General features: G+C 69.5%; 3 protein-coding genes across 3 annotated transcripts; 1 reads left to right on the top strand and 2 right to left on the bottom strand.

Moving 5' to 3' along the window:
* Positions 1-1805: 1805 nt before the first annotated feature.
* Positions 1806-4140, bottom strand: LOC120748277 (uridylate-specific endoribonuclease A-like). Its single transcript, XM_040054403.1, is given in 6 exon segments — positions 1806-1959; positions 2086-2228; positions 3647-3753; positions 3865-3910; positions 3912-3982; positions 4089-4140. Coding segments are annotated over 6 exon segments (573 nt in total).
* A 3199-nt stretch (positions 4141-7339) lies between these two features.
* On the top strand, positions 7340-11449 carry LOC120748276 (tetraspanin-31-like). The gene is given in 7 exon segments (XM_040054402.2): positions 7340-7451; positions 7855-8022; positions 9092-9172; positions 10141-10323; positions 10520-10541; positions 10544-10578; positions 11367-11449. Coding segments are annotated over 7 exon segments (627 nt in total). The 5' UTR covers positions 7340-7388; the 3' UTR covers positions 11442-11449.
* A 3754-nt stretch (positions 11450-15203) lies between these two features.
* Positions 15204-25085, bottom strand: LOC120748275 (25-hydroxyvitamin D-1 alpha hydroxylase, mitochondrial-like). Its single transcript, XM_058419149.1, is given in 21 exon segments — positions 15204-15272; positions 15275-15319; positions 15405-15449; positions 15451-15669; positions 15753-15806; positions 15808-15835; positions 16324-16407; positions 16409-16514; positions 16597-16621; positions 16623-16761; positions 17023-17280; positions 17988-18197; positions 19022-19212; positions 20456-20615; positions 22184-22437; positions 22906-23007; positions 23744-23857; positions 24203-24387; positions 24509-24571; positions 24574-24638; positions 24964-25085. Coding segments are annotated over 21 exon segments (2538 nt in total).
* Between the last annotated feature and the right edge of the window lie 1057 nt (positions 25086-26142).

Here is a 26142-nt window from a genome sequence, read left to right as displayed (position 1 = left end):
TCCCTGAGGGCGCTGCCCAGGCTCCGCGCAGCCGGGGCTCGGGCACGGTCTCTCCACGAGCCGCACCAGCCGGTTCAGGTGGCCCTTGGCCGCCTCGTGCCGGGCCACCTCTGCCCGGATGGCGGCCAGAACCTCTCGCCGCTCCCGGGGGGCCCCCATGGCACCCCCCGCCCCGGGACCCCGCTCGGGCGCCCCCCCCGGCCTCCGCCGCTCCGCTCGCTTCCTGCCGGAGCCGCGGCCGTCACCCGCGGGACACGTCACGGGCCGGGCTGGAACGGCGGCGGGGCCGGGCCCCTGCGCGTGGGGACACGCCGGGACACGCAGGGACACGCAGGGGACACGCAGGGACACGGGCACGGCCCGGCACGCCCCACCGAGACACCCCCGGCCGACACGCCACGGCCACGCCAGCGACATGGCAGGGGACAGGGGACAGGGGACAGGGGACAGGGGACAGGGGACAGGGGGACCACCGGGGACTGGGGACAGGGGGACAGGGGACAGGGGACAGGGGACAGGGGGGGACAGGGGGGGACAGGGGGAGGGGGACCACCGGGGACAGGGGGACAGGGGACAGGGGGACAGGGGGTCAAGGGACCACCGGGGACTGGGGACACACTGGGGTGCCCTGGTGGGCGGCTCACAAGGGGCTTGTGCAGACACTGGGGACAGGTGTGCCGGTGACACGGACACACCGGTGACATCCTGGGGACATGAGTGGGCGCTCTCTGACACACTGGGGACACGGCAATGCAGTGACACACGGACACACCAGTGACACACACTGGGGACACGTGTGCAGTGACACGGACACACCAGTGACACACTAGGGGACACGTGTGCAGTGACACGGACGCACCGGTGACATCCTGGGGACATGAGTGGGCGCTCTGACCACTGGGGACACGTGCAGTGACACACGGACACACCAGTGACACACTGGGGACACGTGTGCAGTGACACGGACACACCAGTGACACACTGGGGACAACGTGTGCAGTGACACGGACACACCAGTGACATCCTGGGGACATGAGTGGGTGCTCTGACATGCCAGGGACACGTGCGGTGACACACGGACACGCTGAGGACACATGTGCCAATCGCACGCACACCCAGTCGTGTCCCCCCAGGTGTCCCCACGTCACCCCGGGGAGGGGGTGAAGCTGCCAGCAGCCCTTGGGGATGTCCCCGTGTCCCCCCGCTACGGGCTCCTGTGCCCCCACCCCAAAAGCCAGGGGGGGTCCCAGTGCCCGGGATGGTGCCAGCACCCACCGAGGGTCCCAGCGCTCACTCTGGGGGTCCCGGCAGCCCTGAGGGGTCCCAACATCCGGGGGGGGGTCTCAGCTCTCACTGGGGGTCCCAGTGCTCATTTGGGGGTCCCAGCTCTCATTTGGGGTCCCAGCTCTCATTCAGGGTCCCCAGCTCTCACTGGGGGTCCCAGCTCTCACTGGGGGTCCCAGAGCTCATTTGGGGTGCCAGCTCTCATTGGGGGTCCTGGAGCTCTTTGGGGGGTCCCAGTGCCCATTGGGGATCCCGGAGCTCATTGGGGGTCCGAGCTCTCATTTGAGAGGTCCCAGCTCCCATTGGTGGTCCCAGCTCTCATTTGGGGGTCCCAGTCCCATTGGGGGTCCCAGAGCCCATTTAGGGTCCCAGCTCCTATTGGGGGTCCCAGCTCCCATTGGGGTCCCAGCTCTCACTGGGGGTCCCAGTTCTCATTTGGGGTCCCAGCCCTCACTGGGGGTCCCAGTGTCCCCCCCTGCACCCTCCCAGGCAGAGGCAGGAACGGGGGGTCCCGCGGGGGTTTATTGGGGGCTGCGGGGGGATCGCGGGGGGGGGTCAGAGGGGTGTTTTGGGGGGCTCAGGGGGTCAGGGGGTACGCCGAGGCCACAGAGGCGCTTCTTGTCCCAGGTGTAGGTCTGGATGGTGGCGGCTTCGCCCCCCAGGCTGACGTGACACCTGCAAGGACAACGCGAGGGTGGGCGCCGGCTCCCGGGACCCCCGGGTGGGCTCGGGGACCCCCGGGTGGGTGCCAGGCCGCCACCCGCCCCGCGTCCCCGCTGCCCTCCGTGCCCCCCGGCTCACCGGCGGTCCGGGCGTGCCAGGAAGCAGAGGGTGAAGAGCGCCAGGTCGAACTCGGGGCTGGAGCCCACCAGGAGCGAGCCCCGGGGTTTGGCGTGGCCGTCCCAGCGGAACCGCAGCGACAGCACGTCCGGGAAGGCCGTCCACTGCGGGGGGGGACACGGAGTAGTGACACGGAGAGGGGACACGGAGGGACAACGGAGAGGGGACACGGAGGGACACGGAGAGGGGACACAACAGCCCGGCCACGCGTGACCCCGGCCACACCGCGGCTCTGCTCGCTGCGGGGAGGGGACGCACATGGGCGTGGGGGACCCCCCCCGCCACCGTGTCCCTGTCCCCCACAGGACCGTGGGTGTGGACACGCGGGGACCGTGGGTACAGGCGTGGGGGGACAGCGGAGGGTGTGAGAGGGAAAGGGGAGGGTGGGGACAGCCAGGGGGACACGGGGGGCCACGAGGTCCCGGGGAGATACAGGGGGGGGTGGCATCTCAGGGGCGTCGTGGGTGGGCACGGCGATGGGACCCTGAGGGTCACCCAGGGGATGGGGACACGGCGGGGGACGGGGGCGGGAGGACAGCCCGAGGGCTGCTGCAGCGGGTGCCCTGCTCTGGGTCCCCACACCCCACTCAGGGGATCCCTCCCCGTGTCCCCCAGTGTCCCCTCGTGTCACCCAGTGTCCCCCAGTGGCACCCCCATCTCTCACTCAGGGACATCCCCCATGTTCCACATCCTCATCACGTCTCCATCCTCTCCATGTTCCTTTAGCCCCCCTGGTGTCCCTGTGTCCCCTCATGTCCCCTGTGTCCCCATGTCCCTCATGTGTCCCCATGTCCCCCCATGTTCCCCCATCTCCCCTCATGTCCCCCATGTCCCCGTGTCCCCTGTGTCCCCATGTCCCCCATGTCCCCCATGTCCCCCATGTCCCCATGTCCCCCATGTCCCCATGTCCTCCATGTCCCCCCATGTCCCCCATGTCCCATGTCCCCCATGTCCCTGTGTCCCCCAGTCCTCCATGTCCCCCATGTCCCCCATGTCCCCCATGTCCCCATGTCCCCATGTCCCTCATGTGTCCCCATGTCCGCCCATGTTCCCCCATCTCCCCCCATGTCCCCCATGTCCCCATGTCCCCCCGTGTCCCCATGTCCCCCATGTCCCCCCCTGTCCCCCATGTCCCCATGTCCCCGTGTCCCCACTCACGGGCCCGTCCCAGCTGTAGCCCAGGTACTCGAGTCGCCCCCATGTCCCCATGTCCCCCATGTCCCCCATGTCCCCGTGTCCCCTGTGTCCCCTGTCCCCCATGTCCCCGTGTCCCCATGTCCCCCATGTCCCCCTGTCCCCGTGTCCCCGTGTCCCCGTGTCCCCGTGTCCCCACTCACGGGCCCGTCCCAGCTGTAGCCAGGTACTCGAGTTGCCCCCATATCCCCATGTCCCCGTGTCCCCATGTCCCCCTGTCCCCCATGTCCCCGTGTCCCGTGTCCCCCATGTCCCCATATCCCCATGTCCCCGTGTCCTCTGTGTCCCCCTGTCCCCCGTGTCCCCATGTCCCCCTGTCCCCACTCACGGGCCCGTCCCAGCTGTAGCCCAGGTACTCGAGTCTCCCCGCTCGCTCCAGCGCCTGCAGCTGCACCCAGTTGTGGCACCCTGACACCTCGCCCTTCTTCACCTCCCCTGGGGACACGGGGAGCAGGTGACAGGTGACATCAGCTCCCCCCCCACGGACCCCCCCAAGACCCCCGGCCCATCCCCACGGTGACCCTCGCGCCCTCGGTGTCCCCTCACCGTGGAACACGTGCTCGAAGCCGGAGGAATCCAGCGCCTTCCCACCGGGAGCGCGAGTAGAGCCCGAACCACATGGAGTGGAGATCGGCCCGGAACGCCTCGGGAGAGGGGGACAGCCCTGGGGACAGCGCGGGGACATGAGGGACAGCCCTGGGGACATGAGGGACAGCCCTGGGGACAGTGTGGGGACATGAGGGACAGCCCTGGGGACATGAGGGACAGACCTGGGGACAGTGCGGGGACAGCACGGGACGTGAGGGACAGCCCTGGGGACATGAGGGACAGCCCTGGGGACAGCGCGGGGACAGCGCGGGGACGTGAGGGACAGCCCTGGGGACACCGTGGGGACACCGTGGGGACATGAGGGACAGCCCTGGGGACACCGTGGGGACATGAGGGACAGCCCTGGGGACAGTGTGGGGACATGAGGGACAGCCCTGGGGACATGAGGGACAGCCCTGGGGACAGCCCTGGGGACAGTGCGGGGACAGCGCGGGGACGTGAGGGACAGCCCTGGGGACATGAGGGACAGCCCTGGGGACAGCCCTGGGGACAGTGCGGGGACAGCGCGGGGACGTGAGGGACAGCCCTGGGGACATGAGGGACAGCCCTGGGGACAGTGCGGGGACATGAGGGACAGCCCTGGGGACGTGAGGGACAGCCCTGGGGACAGTGTGGGGACATGAGGGACAGCCCTGGGGACAGTGCGGGGACATGAGGGACAGCCCTGGGGACAGCGTGGGGACAGCCCTGGGGACATGAGGGACAGCCCTGGGGACACCGTGGGGACAGTGTGGGAACAGGGGGGTTCAGCCCTAAAGACAGGGCAGGGGGACAGGAGGGACACTGTGGGGACACCATGGGGACACCATGAGGACATCATGAGGACACCCTGGGGACACCCCGGGGACGCCCCGAGGACAGCGCGGCCCCACCCTTGCTGAGGACGAAGCGCTGCAGCAGCTGCAGCACCGGGGTGTCCAGGGCGGCGTCCAGGAAGCGCCGCTGCTCCCGCTGCTCCTCCGGCGTCTCCTCCTCGTCCCGGCCCGTGAGCGGCTCGTAATTGTCCAGGAGCGCCAGGAGCCGCGAGAAGGTGGGACGGGCCAGCAGGGCCGGGGACACGTAGGAGAAGAGCCTGGGATGGGGACGGGATTGGGATTGGGATTGGGATTGGGACTGGGGAAATGTGGGGTGGAAATGCACGGAGTGGAGGGATGGAGTGAGGGAATGCGGGATTGGGAGGGATGGAGGGATGATGGATGGATGGATGGATGGATGGATGGATGGATGATGGATGATGGATGGATGGATGGATGGAGGGATGGATGGATGGATGGATGGATGGATGGATGGATGGATGATGGATGGATGATGGATGGATGGATGATGGATGGATGGATGATGGATGGATGGATGATGGATGGATGGATGGATGGATGATGGATGGATGATGGATGGATGGATGGATGGATGGATGATGGATGGATGGATGGATGGATGGATGGATGGATGGATGGATGGATGATGGATGGATGGATGGAGGGATGGAAGGATGGATGAAGGGATGGATGGATGGATGGAGGGATGGATGGATGGATGAAGGGATGGATGGATGGATGGATGGATGATGGATGGATGGATGATGGATGGATGGATGATGGATGGATGGATGGATGGATGGATGGATGATGGATGGATGGATGGATGGATGGATGGATGGAGGGATGGATGGATGGATGGATGGATGATGGATGGATGGATGGATGGATGATGGATGGATGGATGGAGGGATGGAAGGATGGAGACGTGGGATGCAGATGTGGGATGAAGGGACATGGATCTGGGGTGCAAGGATGAGGGTGGAGAAACTTGGGGTTGGGAGCGAAGGGTGGGATGGAGATGTAGGACCGAGGGAGGTGGGATCAGGATGGAGACAGGTGAAGGGATGGAGAGAAAGGGGTTTGGTATGGAAGAACGAGGATGGAAACGGGATGGGATGGGATGGGATGGGATGGGATGGATGGGATGGGATGGGATGGGATGGGATGGGATGGGATGGGATGGGATGGGGTGGGATGGGATGGGGTGGGATGGGATGGGATGGGATGGGATGGGATGGGATGGGGTGGGGTGGGATGGGGTGGGGTGGGATGGGATGGGATGGGATGGGATGGGATGGGATGGGATGGGGACAGCTGGGATCAAGGGATGGGAACGGAGCCAGGTGGGTTTTGGACAGAGGGATGGAGCCAGGTGGGACGGAGAGTGAGAAGGGCAGAGCGATGGAGGGATGGAGGGATGAGGGGGAGAACCCGGCGCGTGCTGAGCCCCCCTCGCCCCCCAGCCCTGTCCCCACCTCGGGGCCTCGGAGTCGCTCCCGGAGCCCTCCAGGTTCAGCACCAGCTGCCCCGGCTCGGCCCGGTTCGAGTCTGCGGCGAGCAGCTGCTCCGAGAGCTCCCGGAGCTCCGCGTCCGACACGGCCTGGGGGGCTCCCGGCAGCGCCCCGGGGTCAGGGGGGGGCTCCCCGCTGCCCCCCGCTCCGCTCACCGCCAGCAGCCACAGCACCCACAGAGCCATCGCGCACCCCCCGTCCGGGCCCGCTGTCGCTTATAGCCGCTGCTATCGTCGCGATAACGCCCCAAGGTCGCGACCTCGACAGAAGGGAAGACCCCGGGGGGTGGGGGGCAACCCCCAACACCCCCGGGCTGGCCGGGGGGCGGCTGCACCACAACTCCCCCCCGGTTTGTGTTCCCCGAGGGTTGATTTGGGGCTCGCCCCCCAAAATCCGACCCCTCCCGGGATGCTGGCAGCTCCGAGCGAGCCCCCTCCGCCCCCCCCGAGCTGTTTAATGTTTAAGAGACCAAATGCAGTCCCTCAAGGACTTCCCAGGGGGGAGCTCAGGGCCCCACCCTCCCCTCGGGGGGGCCGGGGGTTGTTTGGGGTATGGGGGGGCTCTGTGGACCCTCGAGAAGGTTTGGGGGGCTCAGAAGCAGCTGGGGGTGATGGAGGGGGGTCTGGGGGGCCGCGGGGCAGCGAGGGGGAGATCACGGGTGGCTCACGGAGCGGGGGGGCTGCGGGAGAGATCAGGCCTGAAGGGTCTCGGGGGGGATTTGGGGACTGGGGAGCTACGGAGGGGTGCTGGGGGGGGTCCCTGGGGGGATCGGGGGCGGAGCGAGCTCAGGGGGCGTGACCTAATCAGTGGAACCACGCCCCCTCCTGGGAGGCCCCGCCTCAGCGGCGCAGCGCGCATGCGCAGCACGGAGAGAGCGCGCGCGGGGCTGTGGGCGGTGCCACGCCCATATATGGAGCGTGAGGCGTGGCCGCTGAGGGGAAGTGGGCGTGGCTTCGAGGCGTGGCCGCGGGCGCACAGGGCGCGGTGGGCGGGGCTTGCGGGTCTGCGCAGGCGCAGTGCGGGCGGGCGCGGGGAGCGGGGCCGCGGTTTTAAAGGGGCCGCGGCGACCCCGGAACTCCCCGAGACCCCCCCCCGAGACCCCCCGGGACCCCCGGGGACCCCCGCCCTCGCCATGGTCTGCGGAGGCTTCGCCTGTTCGCGCAACGCGCTCTGCGCGCTCAACGTGGTTTATGTGGTGAGCGCTGGGGGGGATTGGGGACCCCTCCGCCGTGGGGGGGGGGGGGGCGGGACCACCCTGCCCGGGGGGGTCGGGAGGGGCTGCGGGGATCTGGGGGGGTCTGGAGGGCGGGGGGACCCCCCCTCCCCCAAGTGCGGGGCTGTGGCGCGCTCTGGGGTGGAGGTCTCTCCCCGCGGGGAATTTGGGGGGGGGTCCCCAAATTTGGAGGGGGGCTTCCTGCGACTGGGCGCTACGCCCTAAAGGGTGGGGCTGGGCAGAGTGGGGTGAGGGTCAAAGGTCACACACACACACACACACACCCACACCCCCCCCCAAAATCCACATCCCCGATGACCCTGGGGACCCCCCGAACTCCTCGGCGCCCCCCTGACGCGGTGCCCCCCGGGCGCGGTGCCCGCAGCTGGTGGGGGTGCTGCTGGTGGCCGTGGCGGGCTGGGCGCGGGGCCCGGCCGTGGGCTCCAGCCCCCCGCTGCTCGGCGGAGCCTTCGCCGTGGGAGTCTCGCTGGTGCTGATCGCGGCGCTGGGGCTGCTCGGGGCCCTGCGGCACCACCAGGTGCTGCTCTTCTTCGTATCCTTGGGGAGGGGGGCGCCGCGCCCCTCTGGGACCCCCACCCCGCCTGGGACCCCCACCCTGCCTGGGACCCCCCACCCCGCCTGGGACCCCCACCGGGTCATGATCGATTTGTGCCCTTTGTTCCTGAGCCCCCCCTGGGTATCCCCAAACCCCCCTGGGTGTCCCTGAGACCCTTGGGTGTCCCTGGCAGTGTCCCCAGCACTCCTCTGAGTGTCTCTGAGACCCTTGGGTGTCCCCTAGCAGTGTCCCCAGCACCCCCCTGGGTGTCCCCAAACCCCTCTGGATGTCCCTGGGACCCTTGGGTGTCCCAAAACCCCCCCCTGGATGGGCATGGCACCTCTGGCAGCATCCCCACACCTCCTGGGTGTCCCTTGGCAGTGTCCCCAGCACCCCTCTGGATGTCCCTGGGACCCCTGGCTGTGTCCCCAAACCCCCCTGGGTGTCCCCAAAGCCCTCTGGATGTCCCTGGGACCCCTGGGTGTCCCCAAACCCCACCCCAGGATGGTCATGGCACCACTAGCAGTGTCCCCAAATACCCATGGGTGTCCCTGGCAGTGTCCCCAACACCCCTCTGGATGTCCCTGGGACCCTGGCAGTGTCCCCAAACCCGCCTGGGTGTCCCTGAGACCCTTGGGTGTCCCTGGAGTCCCTGGCAGTGTCCCCAAACCCCCCCTGGGTGTCCCCAAATCCCCCTGGGTGCCCCTGGGACCCCTGGCAGTGCCCCCAAACCCCCCATGGTGTCCTCAATACTCCTCCGGATGTCCCCAAACCCCTCTGGGTGTCCCCAACCCCCCCCCAGGACCCCTGGCAGTGCCCCAAACCCCCCCCAAGTGTCCCCAACCCCCCCCGGGAGCCCCCAGCCCCTCCCCTGTGTCCCCAAAGCCCCCCAATGTCCCTGCCCCCCCTCCCTGTGGCACCCCCAGTTCCTGACCCTCTCCGGTCCCTTTAGGGGGGCTCCAAATCCCCCCGGGACCCCCGAAACCTGCCGGGGGCTGGGCGTGGGGGGGTCCCCGGGGGGTTTTGGGGGGTCTCTGTGTGTGCGGCCCCCCCTTGACCCCCCCAGTACGTGCTGATCCTGGGCCTGGTGTTCCTGTGCCAGCTGGGGGTCTCCTGCGCCTGCCTCGCCCTGGGCCGCGAGGCACAGGTGGGTACAGGACCCCAAAACCCCCCGGGACCCCAAAACCCCCCGGGACCCCGAAACCACCCGGGACCCCGAAAATACCCTGGGACACCAAAAAAACCCCCCGGGGACACCAAAAACCACCCCTGGGAACCCAAAAACATCCCTGGGACCCCAAAAACCACCCCCGGGACCCCAAAACCTCCCGGGACCCCGAAAATACCCCTGGGACAGCAAAACACCCCTGGTACAACCTAAAACAACCCCCGGGAACCCCAAAAACCAGCCCTGGGACCCAAAACCCCCCGGGACCCCCCCCGAAACCACCCCGGGACCCCCTAAACGCGCACGGGACCCCAAAAAACCACCCCTGGGACCCCAAAAACCCCCGGGACTCCGAAACCCCCCCTGGACCCCAAAACCACCCCTGGGACACCAAAAACCACCCCATGAGACCCCGAAAACACCCCCGGGACCCCAAAAATACCCCTGGGACCCTGAAACCACCCCCGGGACCCCAAAACCACCCCTGGGAACCCCCAAAACCCTCCTGGGACCCCTAAACCTCCCTGGGACCCCCCCCAAAACACCCCTGGGACACCAAAAAGATCCCTGGGACCCAAAAACCCCCCCGAGAACCCCCAAAAGCCCTGAGACCCCCCCCAAACCCCCTGAGCCCCCCAAACCCCCCCGGGAGCCCAAAAACCACCTCCTGAGACCCCCAAACCCTCCTGGCACCCCAAAACCCCTGAGATCCCTAAACCACCCCGGGAACCCCAAAATCCCTGAGCCCCCCAAAACCCCCCCTGTGACACCAAACACCCCCCCCCCAGAGAGGGGGGGGTCACACCCCTAGAGACCCCCCAGAACCCCCCCCCCAGCACCCCCAAATCCTCCCACCCCCGGGTGAGAGGGGGGGTGGGTCCCTGGGGTGCTGTGTGAGGAGGAGGGGGGGGCACTGACGGATTTTTGGGGTCCCCCCCCCCTTTTAGGAGCGGCTGCTGCGCTCGGCCTGGCCCCTGCTGAGCGGGGGGGCGCGGGGGGAGCTGCAGCGCCGCCTGGGCTGCTGCGGTTTGGGGGGGCCCCCCGAGAGCCCCCCCCCCCGCCTCAGCCAGCGCCCCCCGCCGAGCCCCCCCGGCACCGAGCCCCCCTGGGGACCCCCCAACTGCCCCGCTGTGAGTCTGGGGGCTTTGGGGGGTGGGTTTTTGGATTTGCTGACACCCCCCTTATCTTGGGGGGGGGTTGAGGACCCCCCCGGGGGGGTTTCGGGGTCCCTGACTCTCCGTGTGTCCCCCCCCCCACACCCAGAGGTGCCGGGTCCCCCCGGGGGGAGCCCCCCCGTGCCCCCCCTGCGCCCCCCAACTGCTGCAGCACTCGGAGCAGGCCCTCAAGATTTTGGGGGGGTCGGGCTGTTCTTCAGCTTCACCGAGGTACGGGGGGCCCGGGGGGGGGTCCCCAGGAGCTGGGGGGGGCACAGGGGGGGTCTCCAGGATCTGGGGGGCACAGGGGGGTCTCCAGGATCTGGGGGGCATGAGGGGGGTCTCCAGGATCTGGGGGGGCGCAGGGGGGTCTCCAGGCTCTGGGGGGATCTGGGGGGGGTATCCTGGCTCTGGGGGCGTGAGGGGGGTCTCCAGGATCTGGGGGGCACAGGGGGGTCTCCAGGATCTGGGGGGCATGAGGGGGGTCTCCAGGATCTGGGGGGGCGCAGGGGGGTCTCCAGGCTCTGGGGGGATCTGGGGGGGGTACCTGGCTCTGGGGGGCGTGAGGGGGGTCTCCAGGATCTGGGGGGGCGCAGGGGGGTCTCCAGGCTCTGGGGGGATCTGGGGGGGGGTCTCCAGGCTCTGGGGGGGTCTGGGGGATCTCCAGGGTCTGGGGGGCACAGGGGGGGTCTCGGGGGTCTGGGGGGGTCTGGGGGGTCTCCAGGCTCTGGGAGGCATGAGGGGGGGGTCTCCAGGCTCTGGGGGTGTCTCCAGTCTCTGGGGGGGCACAGGGTGGGTCTCCAGGCTCTGGGGGGCGCGGGGAGGATCTCCAGGCTCTGGGGGGGTCTCGGGGGGGTCTCCAGGCTCTGGGGGGTCTCGGGGGGGTCTCCAGGCTCTGGGAGGCATGAGGGGGGGTCTCCAGGCTCTGGAGGGGTCTCCAGGCTCTGGGGGCGTCTCCAGGCTCTGGGGGGCGGGGGGGGGTCAGCAGCCCCCCCCCCCCAGCTCCCCGTTGGTTGCAGGTTTTGGGGGTCTGGCTCGCACTCCGCTTCCGGAACCAGCGGGACCCCCGCGCCAACCCCGGCGCCTTCCTATAGCCGAGGGGGGGTCCCGAGGGGGGGCGCAGGGTCCAGGACCCCCCCCAGTTTGTGACCAGCTGCCCCCCCCCCCCACCCCCCTCAGCCGCCGCATGAAGCACTGGGGACCCCCCCCCACCCAAAATCCCCCTTCCCCGCCCCTCCCCAGTCTCTGAGCTGTCCCAAACTGGTTTGTACTGGTGAATCGGACACCCCCAGCCCCCCCCCCAACACCCCGGGGGGGTCACAAGGGGCAGGACCCCCAGCACAGTGAGCCCCCCCCCCCCCGCAAAGCGTGACCCCTCCCCATCCCAACACCCCAACTGGTCTGTACTGGTTTCACACCGTGGCTGGCACCAGTGACCCCCCCTTGGTGTGTGACCCCCCAATGTGTGTGTGACCCCCCCCTTGGTGTGTGACCCCCCCTTGGTGTGTGACACCCCCTTGGTGTGTGACCCCCCCAATGTGTGTGTGACCCCCCCATAGTGTGTGTGACCCCCCCAATGTGTGTGTGACCCCCCCCTCAGTGTGTGTGAACCCCCCAAATGTGTGTGTGACCCCCCAATGTGTGTGTGACCCCCCCAATGTGTGTGTGACCCCCCCCAATGTGTGTGTGACCCCCCCCCCAATGTGTGTGTGACCCCCCCAATGTGTGTGTGACCCCCCCCAATGTGTGTGTGGACCCCCCCCAATGTGTGTGTGACCCCCCCAATGTGTGTGTGACCCCCCTCAGTGTGTGACCCCCCCTCAGTGTGTGTGACCCCCCAATGTGTGTGTGACCCCCAATGTGTGTGTGACCACCCCCATGTGTGTGTGTGACCCCCCAATGTGTGTGTGGACCCCCCCAATGTGTGTGTGACCCCCCAATGTGTGTGTGTTGACCCCCCCCCAATGTGTGTGTGACCCCCCAATGTGTGTGTGTGACCCCCCCAATGTGTGTGTGACCCCCCAATGTGTGTGACCCCCCAATGTGTGTGTGACCCCCCCCAGTGTGTGTGTGACCCCCCAATGTGTGTGTGTGACCCCCCCAATGTGTGTGTGACCCCCCCAATGTGTGTGTGACCCCCCCCCTTGGTGTGTGGACCCCCCCAATGTGTGTGACCCCCTCAATGTGTGTGTGACCCCCCCTCAGTGTGTGTGACCCCCCCAGACTCGATTTGGGGGGGGGGTGTCACCGTGTGCCCCCCAATAAACACACGACACCGACCACGGCTCGGATTGATTTTGGGGTGCCCCCCCCCAAATCCAGTCCTGGTGTCCTTGGGGGGGGCTCTGGGTGTTTGGGGGGGGGGACACACACACCCCCCTCACATTCCAATGGGGGGGTCCAGGGGGTGTTTTTTTGGGGGGGGTCACCCATAATTCCCCCCGTGAGAGTCCTGGGGGATTTTCATGGGGGGGTGTTTTTTTTGGGGGGGGTCACCCCGTGTCCCGTGAGCACAAATTCGTTTGTGGGGTGCGGGGGGCAGGGGACCCGGGGGGGAGGGGGCACGGTTGTGACCCCCTCCCAAAGGGGGTGCAGAGCTCAGGGGCGATGGGGGGGGGGGGGGTGTCCCGTCCTGACCCCCCCCAGGTGTCCCCGATTGTCCCCCAATGTCCGGGGGGCACAGCAGGGGAGGGGGGCCCTGGAGCTGACACCCCCCCCAACCAGGGGTGGCACAGGGGACACCGGGGTGGCACAGGGGACACTGGGGTGGCACAGGGGACACTGAGGTGGCACAGGGGACACCAGGGTGGCACAGGGGATTGCAGGGTGGCACAGGGGACACTGAGGTGGCACAGGGGACAGCAGGATGGCACAGGGGACACCGGGGTGACGCAGGGGACACCGGGTGGCACAGGGGACACTGGGGTGGCACAGGGGACACTGAGGTGGCACAGGGGACAGCAGGGTGGCACAGGGGACAGCAGGGTGGCACAGGAGAGAGCAGATGGCACAGGGCACACCGGGGTGGCACAGGGGACACCAGGGTGACACAGGGGACAGCAGGGTGGCACAGGGGACACCGGGGTGGCACAGGGGACACCGGGGTGACACAGGGGACACCGGGGTGACACAACCGCGGGGGCCCGGCCTTGAGGGAGGGGTTGCCAAAGCTGGGGGGTCCCGGGGGGCGGGGCGAGCCCTCCCTCCCTCCCCCATCCCCGGGGCTCCCTCCCCCCCGCCCCGGCCCGGATCTCGCCCGGCCCGTTCCAGAAGGTTCCTGACCTCAGGTGACCCCGTCACTGCGGTGTGCCCCCCCCGCCCTGTTTGCACCCCCCTGAGACCCCCCCTGGGGCCCAGCACCCACCAGGGGCTCGGGGGGAGCCCAGGGGTGCCCAGGTGAGCTCAGGGGTGCCCAGGTGAACCCAGGGTGTGCCCAGGGGTGGCCAGGTGAACCCAGGTGAGCTCAGAGGTGCCCAGGTGAGCTCAGGTGGGCCCAGGGTGCCCAGGTGAGCCTAGGGGTGCCCAGGTGAGCCCAGGTGAACCTAGGTGGGCCCAGGGGTGCCCAGGAGAGCCCAGGTGAACCCAGGTGAGCTCAGGGGTGCCCAGGTGAGCTCAGGTGGGCCCAGGGGTGCCCAGGTGAGCCCAGGTGAACCCAGGTGAGCCCCGCCCCCACTCTCCCGCCCCGGGACCCCCCCCTCCTCTTCCTCCCCCTGCTCTACCTGGCCCCTCGGGGGGGCTGGGGGGGGGTTGGGGGTCACCACGCTCGGCGCCTCAGGGTCCCCACGAGGGTCCAGAGTCCCCTGCGCTGACGTCAACCCGGCCGGGTTCAACCCCGCACGGGACCGGGGGGGGTCCCCACGCCCCCCGGGGGGGGTCACACCTCACCCCCCCCCCCGTGGGCACCTGGGCAGGTCGGGGCGGGTCCCCCACCCCCACCCCCGGCCCGGGGGGGGTCACGGGGCGGAGTCACGGGGGTGGGGAAGGGAGAGCGGAGCTCGGAAATTCCCCAAAAAAAACACCAAAAAAAGTCTTTATCGGCCGATAAATAACCCCAAACCCGGCCGGGGAGCGGCGGGGCTCCGGGGACACCGCGGGGTGACGGCCACCAGGGTGGGGGGACACCTCGGGGTCAAGGTCACCGCGGGGTCAAGGTCACGGCAGGGGCACCGAGTCAGGGCCACCATAAGGTTCAGGGACGCGATGGCGTCGGGGACGCCGGGGTGTCAAGGCCACCGCTGGGCTCAGGGTCATTGCTGGTGGGGAAGACACCGCTGGGGTCAAGGTGTCCCCATGTCCCCAGAGCTTCTGGTGTCCTGAGTGTCCCTGGTGTCCTCAGAGCCTCTGGTGTCCTGAGTGTCCCTGGTGTCCTCAGAGCCTCTGGTGTCCTGAGTGTCCCCATGTCCCCAGAGCTTCTGGTGTCCTGAGTGTCCCCAATGTCCCTGGTGTCCCCATGTCCCAGAGCTTCTGGTGTCCCCAATGTCCCTGGTGTCCTCAGAGCCTCTGGTGTCCTGAGTGTCCCTGGTGTCCCCATGTCCCCAGAGCCTCTGATGTCCTGAATGTCCCTGGTGTCCCCAGAGCCTCTGGTGTCCTGAGTGTCCCCAATGTCCCTGGTGTCCTCAGAGCCTCTGATGTCCTGAGTGTCCCCGGTGTCCCCATGTCCCCAGAGCCTCTGGTGTCCTGAGTTTCTTCAGTGTCTCTGGAGTCCCCATAGTCTTTGGTGCCCCCAGTGTCCCAGGTGTCCCCAGTGTTCCTGGTGTCCCCAGAGTCTCTGATGTCCTCAGTGTCTCTGGTGTCCCCGGTGTCCCCAGAGTCTCTGGTGTCCCTGGTGTCCTCGATGTCCCTCGGTGTCCCCGGTGTCACCGCTCGAGGAAGCGCAGGCCGATGGGGGCGGCGGGGGCCAGCAGGGTGCGGGTCATGGGGCGCACGCGGCCCCCCCCGGGCTCTCCGGCCGCACCTCGAAACTCAGCAGGATCTGGGGGAGCAGGGAGGGGTGAGGGACATCGCAGGGACACCGTGGGGACACGGGGACATTGCAGGGACATCGCGGGGACACCCACCTGCGCCAGCGCCATGTGCAGCTGCAGCTCGGCCAAGCGGCGCCCCGACGCAGCTGCGAGGGCCGAGGCCGAAGGGCAGAGAGGCAAAGGGGTGCCTGGAGCCAGGGGTGTCCCCAGGGGTGTCCCCAGGGGTGTCCCCAGGGGCGTCCCCAGGGGTGTCACCGGTGTCCCTGTGGCGCAGCCAGCGCTCCGGGCGGAAGGCGTCGGGCGCCGGGAAGAAGCGGCTGTCGCGGGACGTGGCGTAATGGCACAGGGTGATGAGGGTCTGCAGGGACACCGGGGGGTCAGGGGGACACCCTGGGGACGCCTCGGGGGCACCGGGACCCCCGGGGGGTCCCCGCGGCTCACCTGGCGCGGCACCAAGTAGTCGCCGACACGGATGTCGCAGTCGGAGACAACGCGGGGCGTTGGCCGGGATGACGGGGTACAGCCTGCAGGGGGGGGGACAGCCAGGTGTCACCTCCCTGTGCTCGTCCTGTCCCCATCCTCACCTTCATCCCTGTCCCCTTCCTGTCCCCGCCTTCACCCACATCTTCATCCCCACCCCCCCATCCCAGGCCCCACCTTCATCCATATCCTCATCCTCTTCCTCATCCTTGTCCCCATCCTCATCCTCCTTGTCCCCATTTCATCCCCAAACTCATCCTGTCCCCATCCCTGTCCCTCTCATGATCCATCCCCATCCCTGTCCTGTCCCCACCTTTATCCACATCCCTGTCCCCATCCCCACGTCCCCATCTGTGTCCCATCTGTGTCCCCATCCCCCCATGTCCCCATCTGTGTCCCCCCATGTCCCATCTGTGTCCCCATCCCCATGTCCCCATCTGTGTCCCCACGTCTGTGTCCCTCTCTGTCCCCGAACCCCACGTCCCTCACCTCCCGTTTGCACGTCCCATCACTGTCCCCGTGTCCCCGTCACCTGAGCGTCTCCTTCACCACGGCACGCAAGCAGCGCGGCGGCGCCAGCGCCAAGCGCGGTGGCAGCGGTGGCACCGCCGTCGGTTGGCACCGTCACGGCCGTCGGCGGCGGCCGCCAGCTCGCGGTGCAGGCCGCCTGCGCCGCCGGGTTCCGTGCCAGCTCGTACAGGCTCCAGGCCAGCGTGCGGCCACCTGGGGGACACAGGGGAAGCTGGCGTGGGGTGACACCGGCGGGACCCGCAGCGACGACGGGCGCGGCCGGGCGTCACCCCGCTCACCGTGTCCACCCCGGCCAGCAAGCAGCTCGGTGACGTTCCCGTAGATGCTGCCGACGGGGACGCGCTCCCGGGCCAGCAGGTCGGTGACGAACGCGGCCCCCTCGGCCGGAGGCCCCCGCGAGGCCACCTCGGCCACGCGCCGGTCCACGTGTCCCTTGCTGCTGGGGACAAAGACGCCCCGTCAGTCGGTGCCACCGCGTCCGGGCGTCGTCACCGAGCCCCTGGGTGGGGACACGCTGCGAGCGTCACCGCGGCCGCGGGACGTCCCTGTGACCCCGCGGTGACGTCCCCGTGTCCCTCGGGTGTCCCCGTGTCCCTCGGGTGTCCCCCGTGTCCCTCGCGTGTCCCCCCGTGTCCCCCGTGTCCCTCGTGTGTCCCCATGTCCCCGGTGTCCCTCGGGTGTCCCCCGTGTGCCCTCACCGAAGGCGAAGAGCTGGTCCCAGGCGCGGCAGAAGGCGTCCAAGGGCGCGGGCACGAGGCGCAGGAGGGGACGGGGCAGCGCCATTGTCACCAGCGTCAGCGCCAGCACCGCCCCCACGCACCGGATCACGCACTCGGTGGCCGCGGTGGCTTCGCCGGCGTCCCCCAGGCAGCCCAGGCGGGAGGAGAAGAGCACCCAGGAGAGGCGCGGTGGGGCACGGGGACATGTGGGGTACGGGGACACTGAGGCCATGGGGACACTGAGGGGGGATCCGAGTCCCTGGGGACACTGAGGCCATGGGGACACATTTGGGCCATGGGGACATTTGGGCCATGGGGACACTGAGGCCATGGGGACACTGAGGGGGGATCCAAGAGTCCCTGGGGACACTGAGGCCATGGGGACATTTGGGCCATGGGACACTGAGGCCATGGGGACACTGAGGGGGATCCAAGAGTCCCTGGGGACACTGGGGCCATGGGGACATTTGGGCCATGGGGACACTGAGGGGGGATCCGAGAGTCCTGGGGGACACTGGGGCCATGGGGGACACTGAGGCCATGGGGACACTGAGGGGGGATCCAAGAGTCCCTGGGGACACTGAGGCCATGGGGACATTTGGGCCATGGGGACACTGAGGGGGGGATCTGAGAGTCTCTGGGACACTGGGGCCATGGGGGACATTTGGGCCATGGGGACACTGAGGCCATGGGGACACTGAGGGGGGATCCGAGAGTCCCTGGGGGACACTGGGGCCATGGGGACCTTGGGGCCATGGGGACACTGAGGCCATGGGGACACACTCAGAGGGGATCCGAGAGTCCCTGGGGACACTGGGGGACAGGGAAAATGAGGGGTGGGGAGCCCTGGGGATTGAAGGAGCCTTGGGGGTGCCCTACGGGGGGGGGGTCCGGCGGGAGGTCACGGCCTTTGGGTGCCCCCTCCCCTCGAGGGGTCCCCTCTCACCCTCGATGTTGGCAGGGAAAGCGGTTGAACTCGGCGCCGATGTCGGGGACGCGATTCCCCGCGGGGTGCTGCCGCCGCAGCCGCCGCCGCAGCCGCGCCACCAGCTCGGCCACCGCCGCGGCCACCGGGCCCGCGAAGGCCTCGGCCGCCCCGGGCGCAGCAGCCCCCGGGCCAGCAGCCGCCGAGGGCCCCGCCACGCCCTCGCCCTCCCTGGGGACACGCGGGAGGGACGCAGGTGACACCGGGCACGGGACACGCGGGAGGAAGGGGACAGGGACACAGGGGATAGGGTGGGGACATGGGGGACGCGTAGGGACACAGATGGGGGATAGAGGGACACGGGTGAAGGACGGGTCACAGGCAGGTGGGGACACGCAGAAAAGGGGGGGACAGGGACACAGGGGACGAGGATGGGACGTGGGGGACGCGTAGGGACACAGATGGGGGATAGAGGGACACGGGTGAAGGACGGGTCACGGGTCACAGGGCAGGTGGGACACGCAGAAACGGGGGGGACAGGGACACAGGGAGGGGCGAGGACATGGGGGATGCCAGGACACGGGTGGGGGTCAGGGGCACAGGGGGGACACGGTGGCAGGGCACCCCCAGGTGTGACCAGGGGCACCCGCGAGAGCCGCCGTGCCCACGGCGGGGGCCGCGCAGGGCTTTGGGGTCCCTCCCCCTGCCCACGCGGGGGCCGGGCTCCCCCCGGGCAGTTACTCACATCCTGCGTGGGGGTTGTGGGGGGCAGGAGGAGGGGGAGGGGGGGACTGAATCACTCCTGAGTCACCCCGGGGCCCCCCCCCCCCCCCCCGCGCCCCACGGCCCTTCCCGGAACGGGTGCGGGGGGAGCCCCCGGGGGTACGGACACCCCCGGCTCACGGGGGGTCCCTGTGCGATCCCCCCCCTGCTCAATGTGAACCCCCCCAATCCCACCCCAGCCCAAAGACACCCCCCCCTGGGCAGCCCCCAGCCCCGGTGCGGGGTCCCCCCGGCACTCCCCCCCCCCTTGAGGCCCCCCCCAATGCACTCACAGGGTGAGGAGCCCCCCCGACACCCCCCGGAGGCTCCGGTGCTCCTTCCAGGGGCAGCTCAGGGCCCGGCTGGGCTCGGGCCCCTCCTGCCGCAGCACCTGAGCCACGAGCGCGGGGTCGGCGACGTGCACCGTGAGCACCGGGCCGAAGCGGGCCTTCCAGAGCGGCCCGAACCGGGCCCGGCCGTGGACCTGGGGGGACACGGGGGGTCACACCGGACCGAACCGGGAATGAACCGGGGGGACACGGGAGGGGTCACACCGAACCAGGAATGAAACGGGGGGGACACGGGGGGGTCACACCGAACCAGGAATGAACCGGGGGGCACACGGGGGGGTCACACCGGATCGGACCGGGAATGACCGGGGGGGACACCGGGGGGGTCACACCGAACCGGACCGGGACCTGGAATGAACCGGGGGGACAACACGGGGGGTCACAAACGGACCGGACCGGGACCTGGAATGAACGGGGGGGACACCGGGGGGTCACCCACCGGACCGGACCGGGACCTGGAATGAACCGGGGGGGACACCGGGGTGGTCACACCGACGACCGGACCGGGACGCGGGAATGAACCGGGGGGAACGGGGGGGTCACACCGGATCGGACCGGAACCGGGAATGAACCGGGGGGACACGGGGGGGGTCCACACCGAACCGGGAATTAACCGGGGGGACCCGGCGGGGTCACACCGGACCGGAACCGGGACCGGGAATGAACGGGGGGGACACGGGGGGGATCACACCGAACCGGACCGGGAATGAACCGGGGGGGAAAAGGGGGGGGTCACACCGGACGGGAAACCGGCATGAACTGAGTGGGGACACGGGGGGATCACACCGGACCGGAACCGGGACCGGGACCGGGCATGAACCAGGCAGATCGCACCGGGCCGAACCGGGACCGGGAATGAACCGGGTGGGGTCGCACCAGCCCAACTGCCTCCGGCACTGACCCGAACCGGGACCAGCCCAGGCTGGGGTGAGGGGGGATCGGGGTCACCCGGGGTCACAGCGGGCTGGCTGCAGGGGGACACGGGCTGGGACAGGAGCAGCTGCGGCACTGGGAGAGGTCCTGGCGTCCCCCGGGGGTGACCCTGACCCGATCCCTGCACCCCCCGCAGCCCGTGCCCAGCCCCGCGGAGCAGATCGGGGTCCCGGCACCATCCCCACAAGTCCTGGGCTGTCCCAACCGCACCCAGCCCCGGGGACACAGATCGGTGTCCCCTCCCTCCGCACCTCCTGTCCCCTCCGAGACCCGGGCTGGTGGCACTGAGGAGCACCCTGACCCCTCCAAGCTGTGACACCAGGGTCCCCCACACCCCAGGACAGTGGCAGCAGGATGCCCCTCGAACGCGGGTGGGGTCCCCCTGCCTCCTGCAAGCCCGAGGTCAGAGACCCCCGGGGTTCCCGGTGCCCCAGCCCCATTTACCTGCATCTCATGCAGCCTGCGCACCCCTCCTCGGCACAGCAGCTCGAAGATGAAGGCGGGGGAGCTTGGCCCCGGCATCTCGGCCAGGCCCCGGGGCGGGAGGGCTCCGGGGGGCGCCGGGGCTCCGGGGCGCGGGGCGGCGGGGAGGCAGCGGGGGGGACTGGGGGACCCCGGGGGAGCCCCGGTTCGGGCAGGGAGTGGGACCGGAGGGCGGCCCGGGCGGGCAGGCGCAGGCTGGGGGGCATGGCGGGGCAACGGGGGGCACGGCGAGGAGGGCACCGGTGACACCGGGGATGCGGGACCCGGGCGGGGCACGGGCGGTGCTGGAGGCGGGCGAGGGACACGGGGGGACAAGGTGACACCGGAGGGGACCCGGGGGGGTCGCGGGGCAGAGCCTCGACTGCGGGGGGGGCCCCGGGCCGGGGCTTTATAGCGCCCACGTGCACCGGGACAGGCCCCGCCCCCTCGGCGGAGGACAACGCCTCCCGCGCCGGGACCCCGCCCCCAGCGGGGAGCCGAGCCACGCCCCCAGGTGCGAGCCCGGTCACGCCCCCCGCGGCCTCATTTGCATAGCGGGGAGCGCGGGCCAATCAGCGCGCGGAGGGGGCGGGACCATGGCCACGCCCCCAGCGCGCGCACACGCGTGGGTAGAAGCGGGGGCGCGCACGGAGCCGGACCCCCAAAACCCACTCCGGGGACACAGGGACCCCAAAACGTGGACACAGGGACCCCAAACCCGCCCCGGTGACAATCCCAAAACCCCCCGGGGCACAGAGACCCCAAACCCACCGGTCACACAGGACCCCCAAAACCCCCGGGGACACAGACACCCCAAACCCACCCAGTGACACAGGGACCCAAACCCGCCCCGGTGACACCCCCAAAACCCCCCGGGGGCACAGAGACCCAAACCCACCGGGGACACAAGGATCCCAACCCCCCCCGGTGACACCCCCAAAACCCCCCGGGGGCACAGAGACCCCAAACCCACCGGTCACACAGGGACCCCAAACCCCACCCAGTGACACAGGACCCCAAGCCCACCGGGGACACAGGGACCCCAAACCCACCCAGTGACACCCTCAAAACCCCCCGGGGGCACCCCCAAACCCCCCAGTGACACACGGGCCCAGCACCCCTAAACCCCCGAGCGACACAGGGACCCCAAACCCCCCCCCGCCGCTGACACCCCCCAAAACCCACCGGCGACACTCCCGGCACCCCCTCGATGACACAGGGACCCCCGCTGGGCAGTATTTTGGGAGGGGTTTGGGGGTCCCCGTCCCCACGGAGGGAGGGGACACGCGCAGCAGCCCCGCGTGCCCCACTCCCAGTCCCACCAGTGCTCCCAGCGCCGCGGGCAGCCCGCGGGAGGGGCTGGTCCCACCGGGGACACGGGGTGGGGGGACACAGCGCTGCCCCCCCCTCCTCCCCAGCACCGGATTCCCGGGAATTTCCGCTGCCGGGCCGCTGGAAAGCCCCCCGCGGGTGTGTTTCGGGGAGGGGGGGGCGATGTCACTGTCACCCCCCTCTCCGCCCCCGGCGGGAGGGAGTTTCTGCGATGGGGAAACTGAGGCAGGAACCGTCTCCAAGCTCCACCGTTTGGAGGTGGAGGGGGGCGATTCCTGGCACCCTCCGTGCGGTGGGGAAGGGGCGTGCGACCCCCTCCGCTCTCCCCGAGCTGCGGAGGGTCCGGGGGACACAGCACGGGCCGGGATTTGGGGACACTTTGAGACTTTATTCCAAGCCGGGGCCGTGTGAGGGAGGGGTCCGGCCCCTCCCCGCGGGTCAGGGTCCCCCCGGGGTCGGGTCGGGGTCCCCCCGGGGCGGGGTCGGGGTCCCCCCGGGGCGGGGTCAGGGTCCCCCCGGGCCGGGTCGGGGCGGCGGCGGAACACGGCCGAGCAGGGGGGACGCCCCGCACGCTCGGCCTTCCGTCCTTCCTCCGTCACCGTCGGCAGCAGCGGCACCAGCGGGTCCGCGGCCTGGGGGTGGCACCGGGCCATCAGGGACACCCCGGGGACACCCGAGTGTCCCTGTGCCACCTCCCCAGTGCCAGCCCGGGGCGGTCACCCAGTATCCCCCCAGTAACACAGTGCCCCCCGGTTTAGCCCCCAGTTTCCCCTACTCAATCCCGATGTCCTGCCGTGCCCCCCAGTGCCCCCCAGTGCCCCCTTCACCACTCCCGGTGCCCCCCAGATGCTCTCATCACTCCCCAGTGCCCCCCCAGTGCTCCCTTCACCACTCCCGGTGCCCCCCAGTGCCCCCAGTGCCCCCTTCACCACCCCCGGTGCCCCCCAGATGCTCTCATCACCCCCCAGTTGCTTTCATCACCCTCCAGTTGCTCTCATCACCCTCCAGTTCCTCCCAGTGCCCCCCAGTGCTCCCTTCACCACTCCCAGTTCCTCCCAGTTGCTCCCATCACCCCCCAGTGCCCCCCAAGTTGCTCTCACCAGCTGGGCAGGGGGCAGGGGCTCAAACAGGGGGTGCTCCCCAAAATGCTGCACCATCCACTGGTGCAGCTCGGGCACGTCTGTCACCGTGTACACCAGGCCCTGGGCACCCCAAAAAACACCGTGACACCCCAAAAACACCGTGACACCCCAAAAACACTGTGACACCCCAAAACCATCATGGCATCCCAAAACCATCATGTGCACCAGGCTCTGGGCACCCCAAGAACACCATGGCACCCCAAAACCACCACGTGCAACAGGCCCTGGGCTCCCCAAAACCATCATGTGCACCAGGCTCTGAGCACCCCAAAAAACACCAGGGCACCCCAAAACCACCATGTGCAACAGGCCCTGGGCACCCCAAAACCATCATGGCACCCCAAAACCACCATGTGCAACAGGCCCTGGGCTCCCCAAAACCACCATGTGCACCAGGCCCTGGGCACCCCAAAACCACCGTGACACCCCAAGACCACCCCGGGCACCCCAAAACCACCGTTGACACCTCATAACCCCCCCGTGTGCAACAGGCCCTGGGCACCCCAAAACCACCCCGGGCACCCCAAAAACACCGTGACACCCCAATGTCCCCCCCTGTGTGCATCAGTCCCTGGGTGACCTCAAAATCAGGGACACCCCAAAAGCTCCCAGAAAGGTTGGACCCCTCTCCCCACCCACAATCCCGAGGAATTCAGAGACCCCTGAGGGAGCTGGGGAGGATCAGGGGGAATTGGGGAGCCCTGAGGGGGGACAGGGGCCACAACAAGGACACGGAGGTGTGTGTGGGGGGGGTACCAGGGGGTTTCGGGGACCCCCAGGAGTTTGGGGGTCTCACCCCGGGGCGCAGCACGTAGCCGTACTCGGCCAGCATGGCGGGGCTGATGATTCTCCACTTGTGCTTCGTGCGCTTGAAATGGGGGTCAGGGAACAGGAAAAACAGCTTGGAGAGCTGGGGGGGGGGAAACGGGGGGGGTCAATGCCCCACCAGCACCGACCCCCCCTGAGCCCCCCAGAGCCCACTGCTGAGGGCAGGCTGGGCCAGGGGAAGGGGGGCACGGAGGGGGGTCCCATGGGAAGGCAGCTGGGACGTGCAGGAGAGGATTTGGGGTCCTCAGCAGGGTCCCAAGGAATTCTGGGGGTCCTGGGGGGGTGTTCAGTGGGCGGTCGGGGTATTTTAGGGGGTGCCAGAGGAAGGAGGGGGGCGGGTGTTCCACGGGCTCCCGAGGATTTTTGGGGTGCTGGTTCAGAGAGCTCAGAAATCTGCGGGGGGGTGCCGCGGGTTTTGGGGTCTCACTTGTGCGCGGCGGAAGAAGTGGGGCAGGTGTTTCATGGCGTTGCCCCTCACGCAGGCCACGTTGCCGAAGCGGCCGGGCTGAGCCGCCCGCAGCGCCCGGATCCGTGCGCGGGTGAACGCGGCCACTTTCCCCCGCAGCTCCAGCCCCAGCGACAGCGTCTGCGGGAAGCGCTCCGCCAGCGCCACTGCGGGGGTCGGGCGGGCCGTGAGACCCCTCCTCACCCACCCCGGAACCTCCTCGCCCCCCGCCCCCTGCCCGCTCCCCACCCCTCAGGCGGCCGCCGCCGGTGCGCCCCCCGTGCTCACCCAGCAGCCCCCCGTAGCCGCACCCCACGTCTGCGAACTCCACGCGGGCCGGGGGGGTCCCAGGGGGGCGTCGGGAGGAAAGAAAGTCGGGAAGAGCGAGGCCCAGTCCATGTCCTGAGGGCGGGCAGGGCTGCGGGCACCGCGGGGTTGTTACTGCCCTGCCGGGAAGCGGAGCGGCGGCACCGGGAGAGGGCCGGGACCGCCTCACCGAGGGGGGGGACGACGGCTCGGTGTGACCGGGAGCGGATGGGGAGTGAGGAGGGATCGAGCCCCGCTGTTCCCGGGGGCGGCCAGGTTACCGGCGGTGCCAGGCGGGGCCATGGCGGGGGTCCCACGGGTCCCGGCCCGGGGGGGTCCCGATGCGGGCGCAGGGACGGCGCCGGGACCCGGCCCGGCTGTTACCGGGGGGGTTTCCGGACGGGTCCCGGGCGCTTCCCGGGGCTGCCCGCACTCACTAGCGCAGGGTGTGATCGGCCAGCGGGTTTGAGTGCGCGCGCTGGCGGTAGAAGCGCTTCTGGGGCGGCACCGGGGCCTCCTCCTCCTCCGCCGCCATGGCAGCACCGCGCGGCGCGGGCATTGTGACGTCACAGAGCGGCGCGGGGTTGTGACGTCACGCGCAGCGTGCCAGCGGGGCGCGCATCGGCTGCCCCCCCCCGAGCTCATAGCGCCCCCTGTCGGCCAGCCCCCTCCCAGTGCTCCCAGTGCCCCCAGTGCTCCCAGTGCCCCTCCCCAGTGCTCCCAGTGCCCCCCAGTGCTCCCAGTGCCCCTCCCCAGTGCTCCCAGTGCCCCCCAGTGCTCCCAGTGCCCCTCCCCAGTGCTCCCAGTGCCCCCCAGTGCTCCCAGTGCCCCTCCCCAGTGCTCCCAGTGCCCCCCAGTGCTCCCAGTGCCCCTCCCCACTGCTCCCAATGCCCCCCAGTGCTCCCAGTGCCCTCCCCAGTGCTCCCAGTGCTCCCAGTGCCCCTCAGTGTTCCCAGTGCCCCTCCCCAGTGCTCCCAATGCCCCCCAGTGCCCCTCCCCAGTACTCCCAGTGCCCCTCCCCAATACCGCCCAGCGCTCCCAGTTCCCCCCAGTGCCCCTCCCCAGTACTCCCCAGTGCCCCTCCCCAATACCGCCCAGCGCTCCCAGTTCCCCCCAGTGCCCCTCCCCAGTGCACCCCATTGCTGCCAGTGCCCCCCAGTGCCTCTCCTCAGTACCCCCCAGTGCCCCAGCGTTCCTTCCCAGTGGCCCTCCTCCGTGCTCCAGTTTTCCCCAGTGTTCCCAGTTTCCCCCCAGTCCTCCCAGTTCCCCCCAGTGCACCCCAGTACCCCCAGTTCCCCCCAGTGCTCCCAGCGCCCCCACAGCACCCAGCCGGGCACTCCCAGTGCTCCCCAGTACTCCCAGTGCCCCGCGATGTCCCCAGTGTTCCCACTGCTTCCAGTGCCTCCAGTGCCCCAGGTGCCCCCCCAGTGCTTCCAGTGCCCCCAGTTTCCCGGTGCTCCCCACTACCCTCAGTCCCCACAGTGCCCCTGAGTCCCCCCGAACCCCGCAGTGTCCTCCAGCGCCCCACAGCCCCCCACAGTCCCCCCAGTGCTCCCAGTTCCCACAGTGTCCCCAAGTCCCCCCAGCGTTCCCAGGTCCCCCAGTCCTCCCAGTCT

Source organism: Hirundo rustica, unplaced genomic scaffold, assembly GCF_015227805.2.
Source record: "Hirundo rustica isolate bHirRus1 unplaced genomic scaffold, bHirRus1.pri.v3 unplaced_BUSCO_339203at7742, whole genome shotgun sequence".
NCBI classification, from domain to species: domain Eukaryota; kingdom Metazoa; phylum Chordata; class Aves; order Passeriformes; family Hirundinidae; genus Hirundo; species Hirundo rustica.
This window is presented reverse-complemented; position numbering and strand designations above follow the sequence as displayed.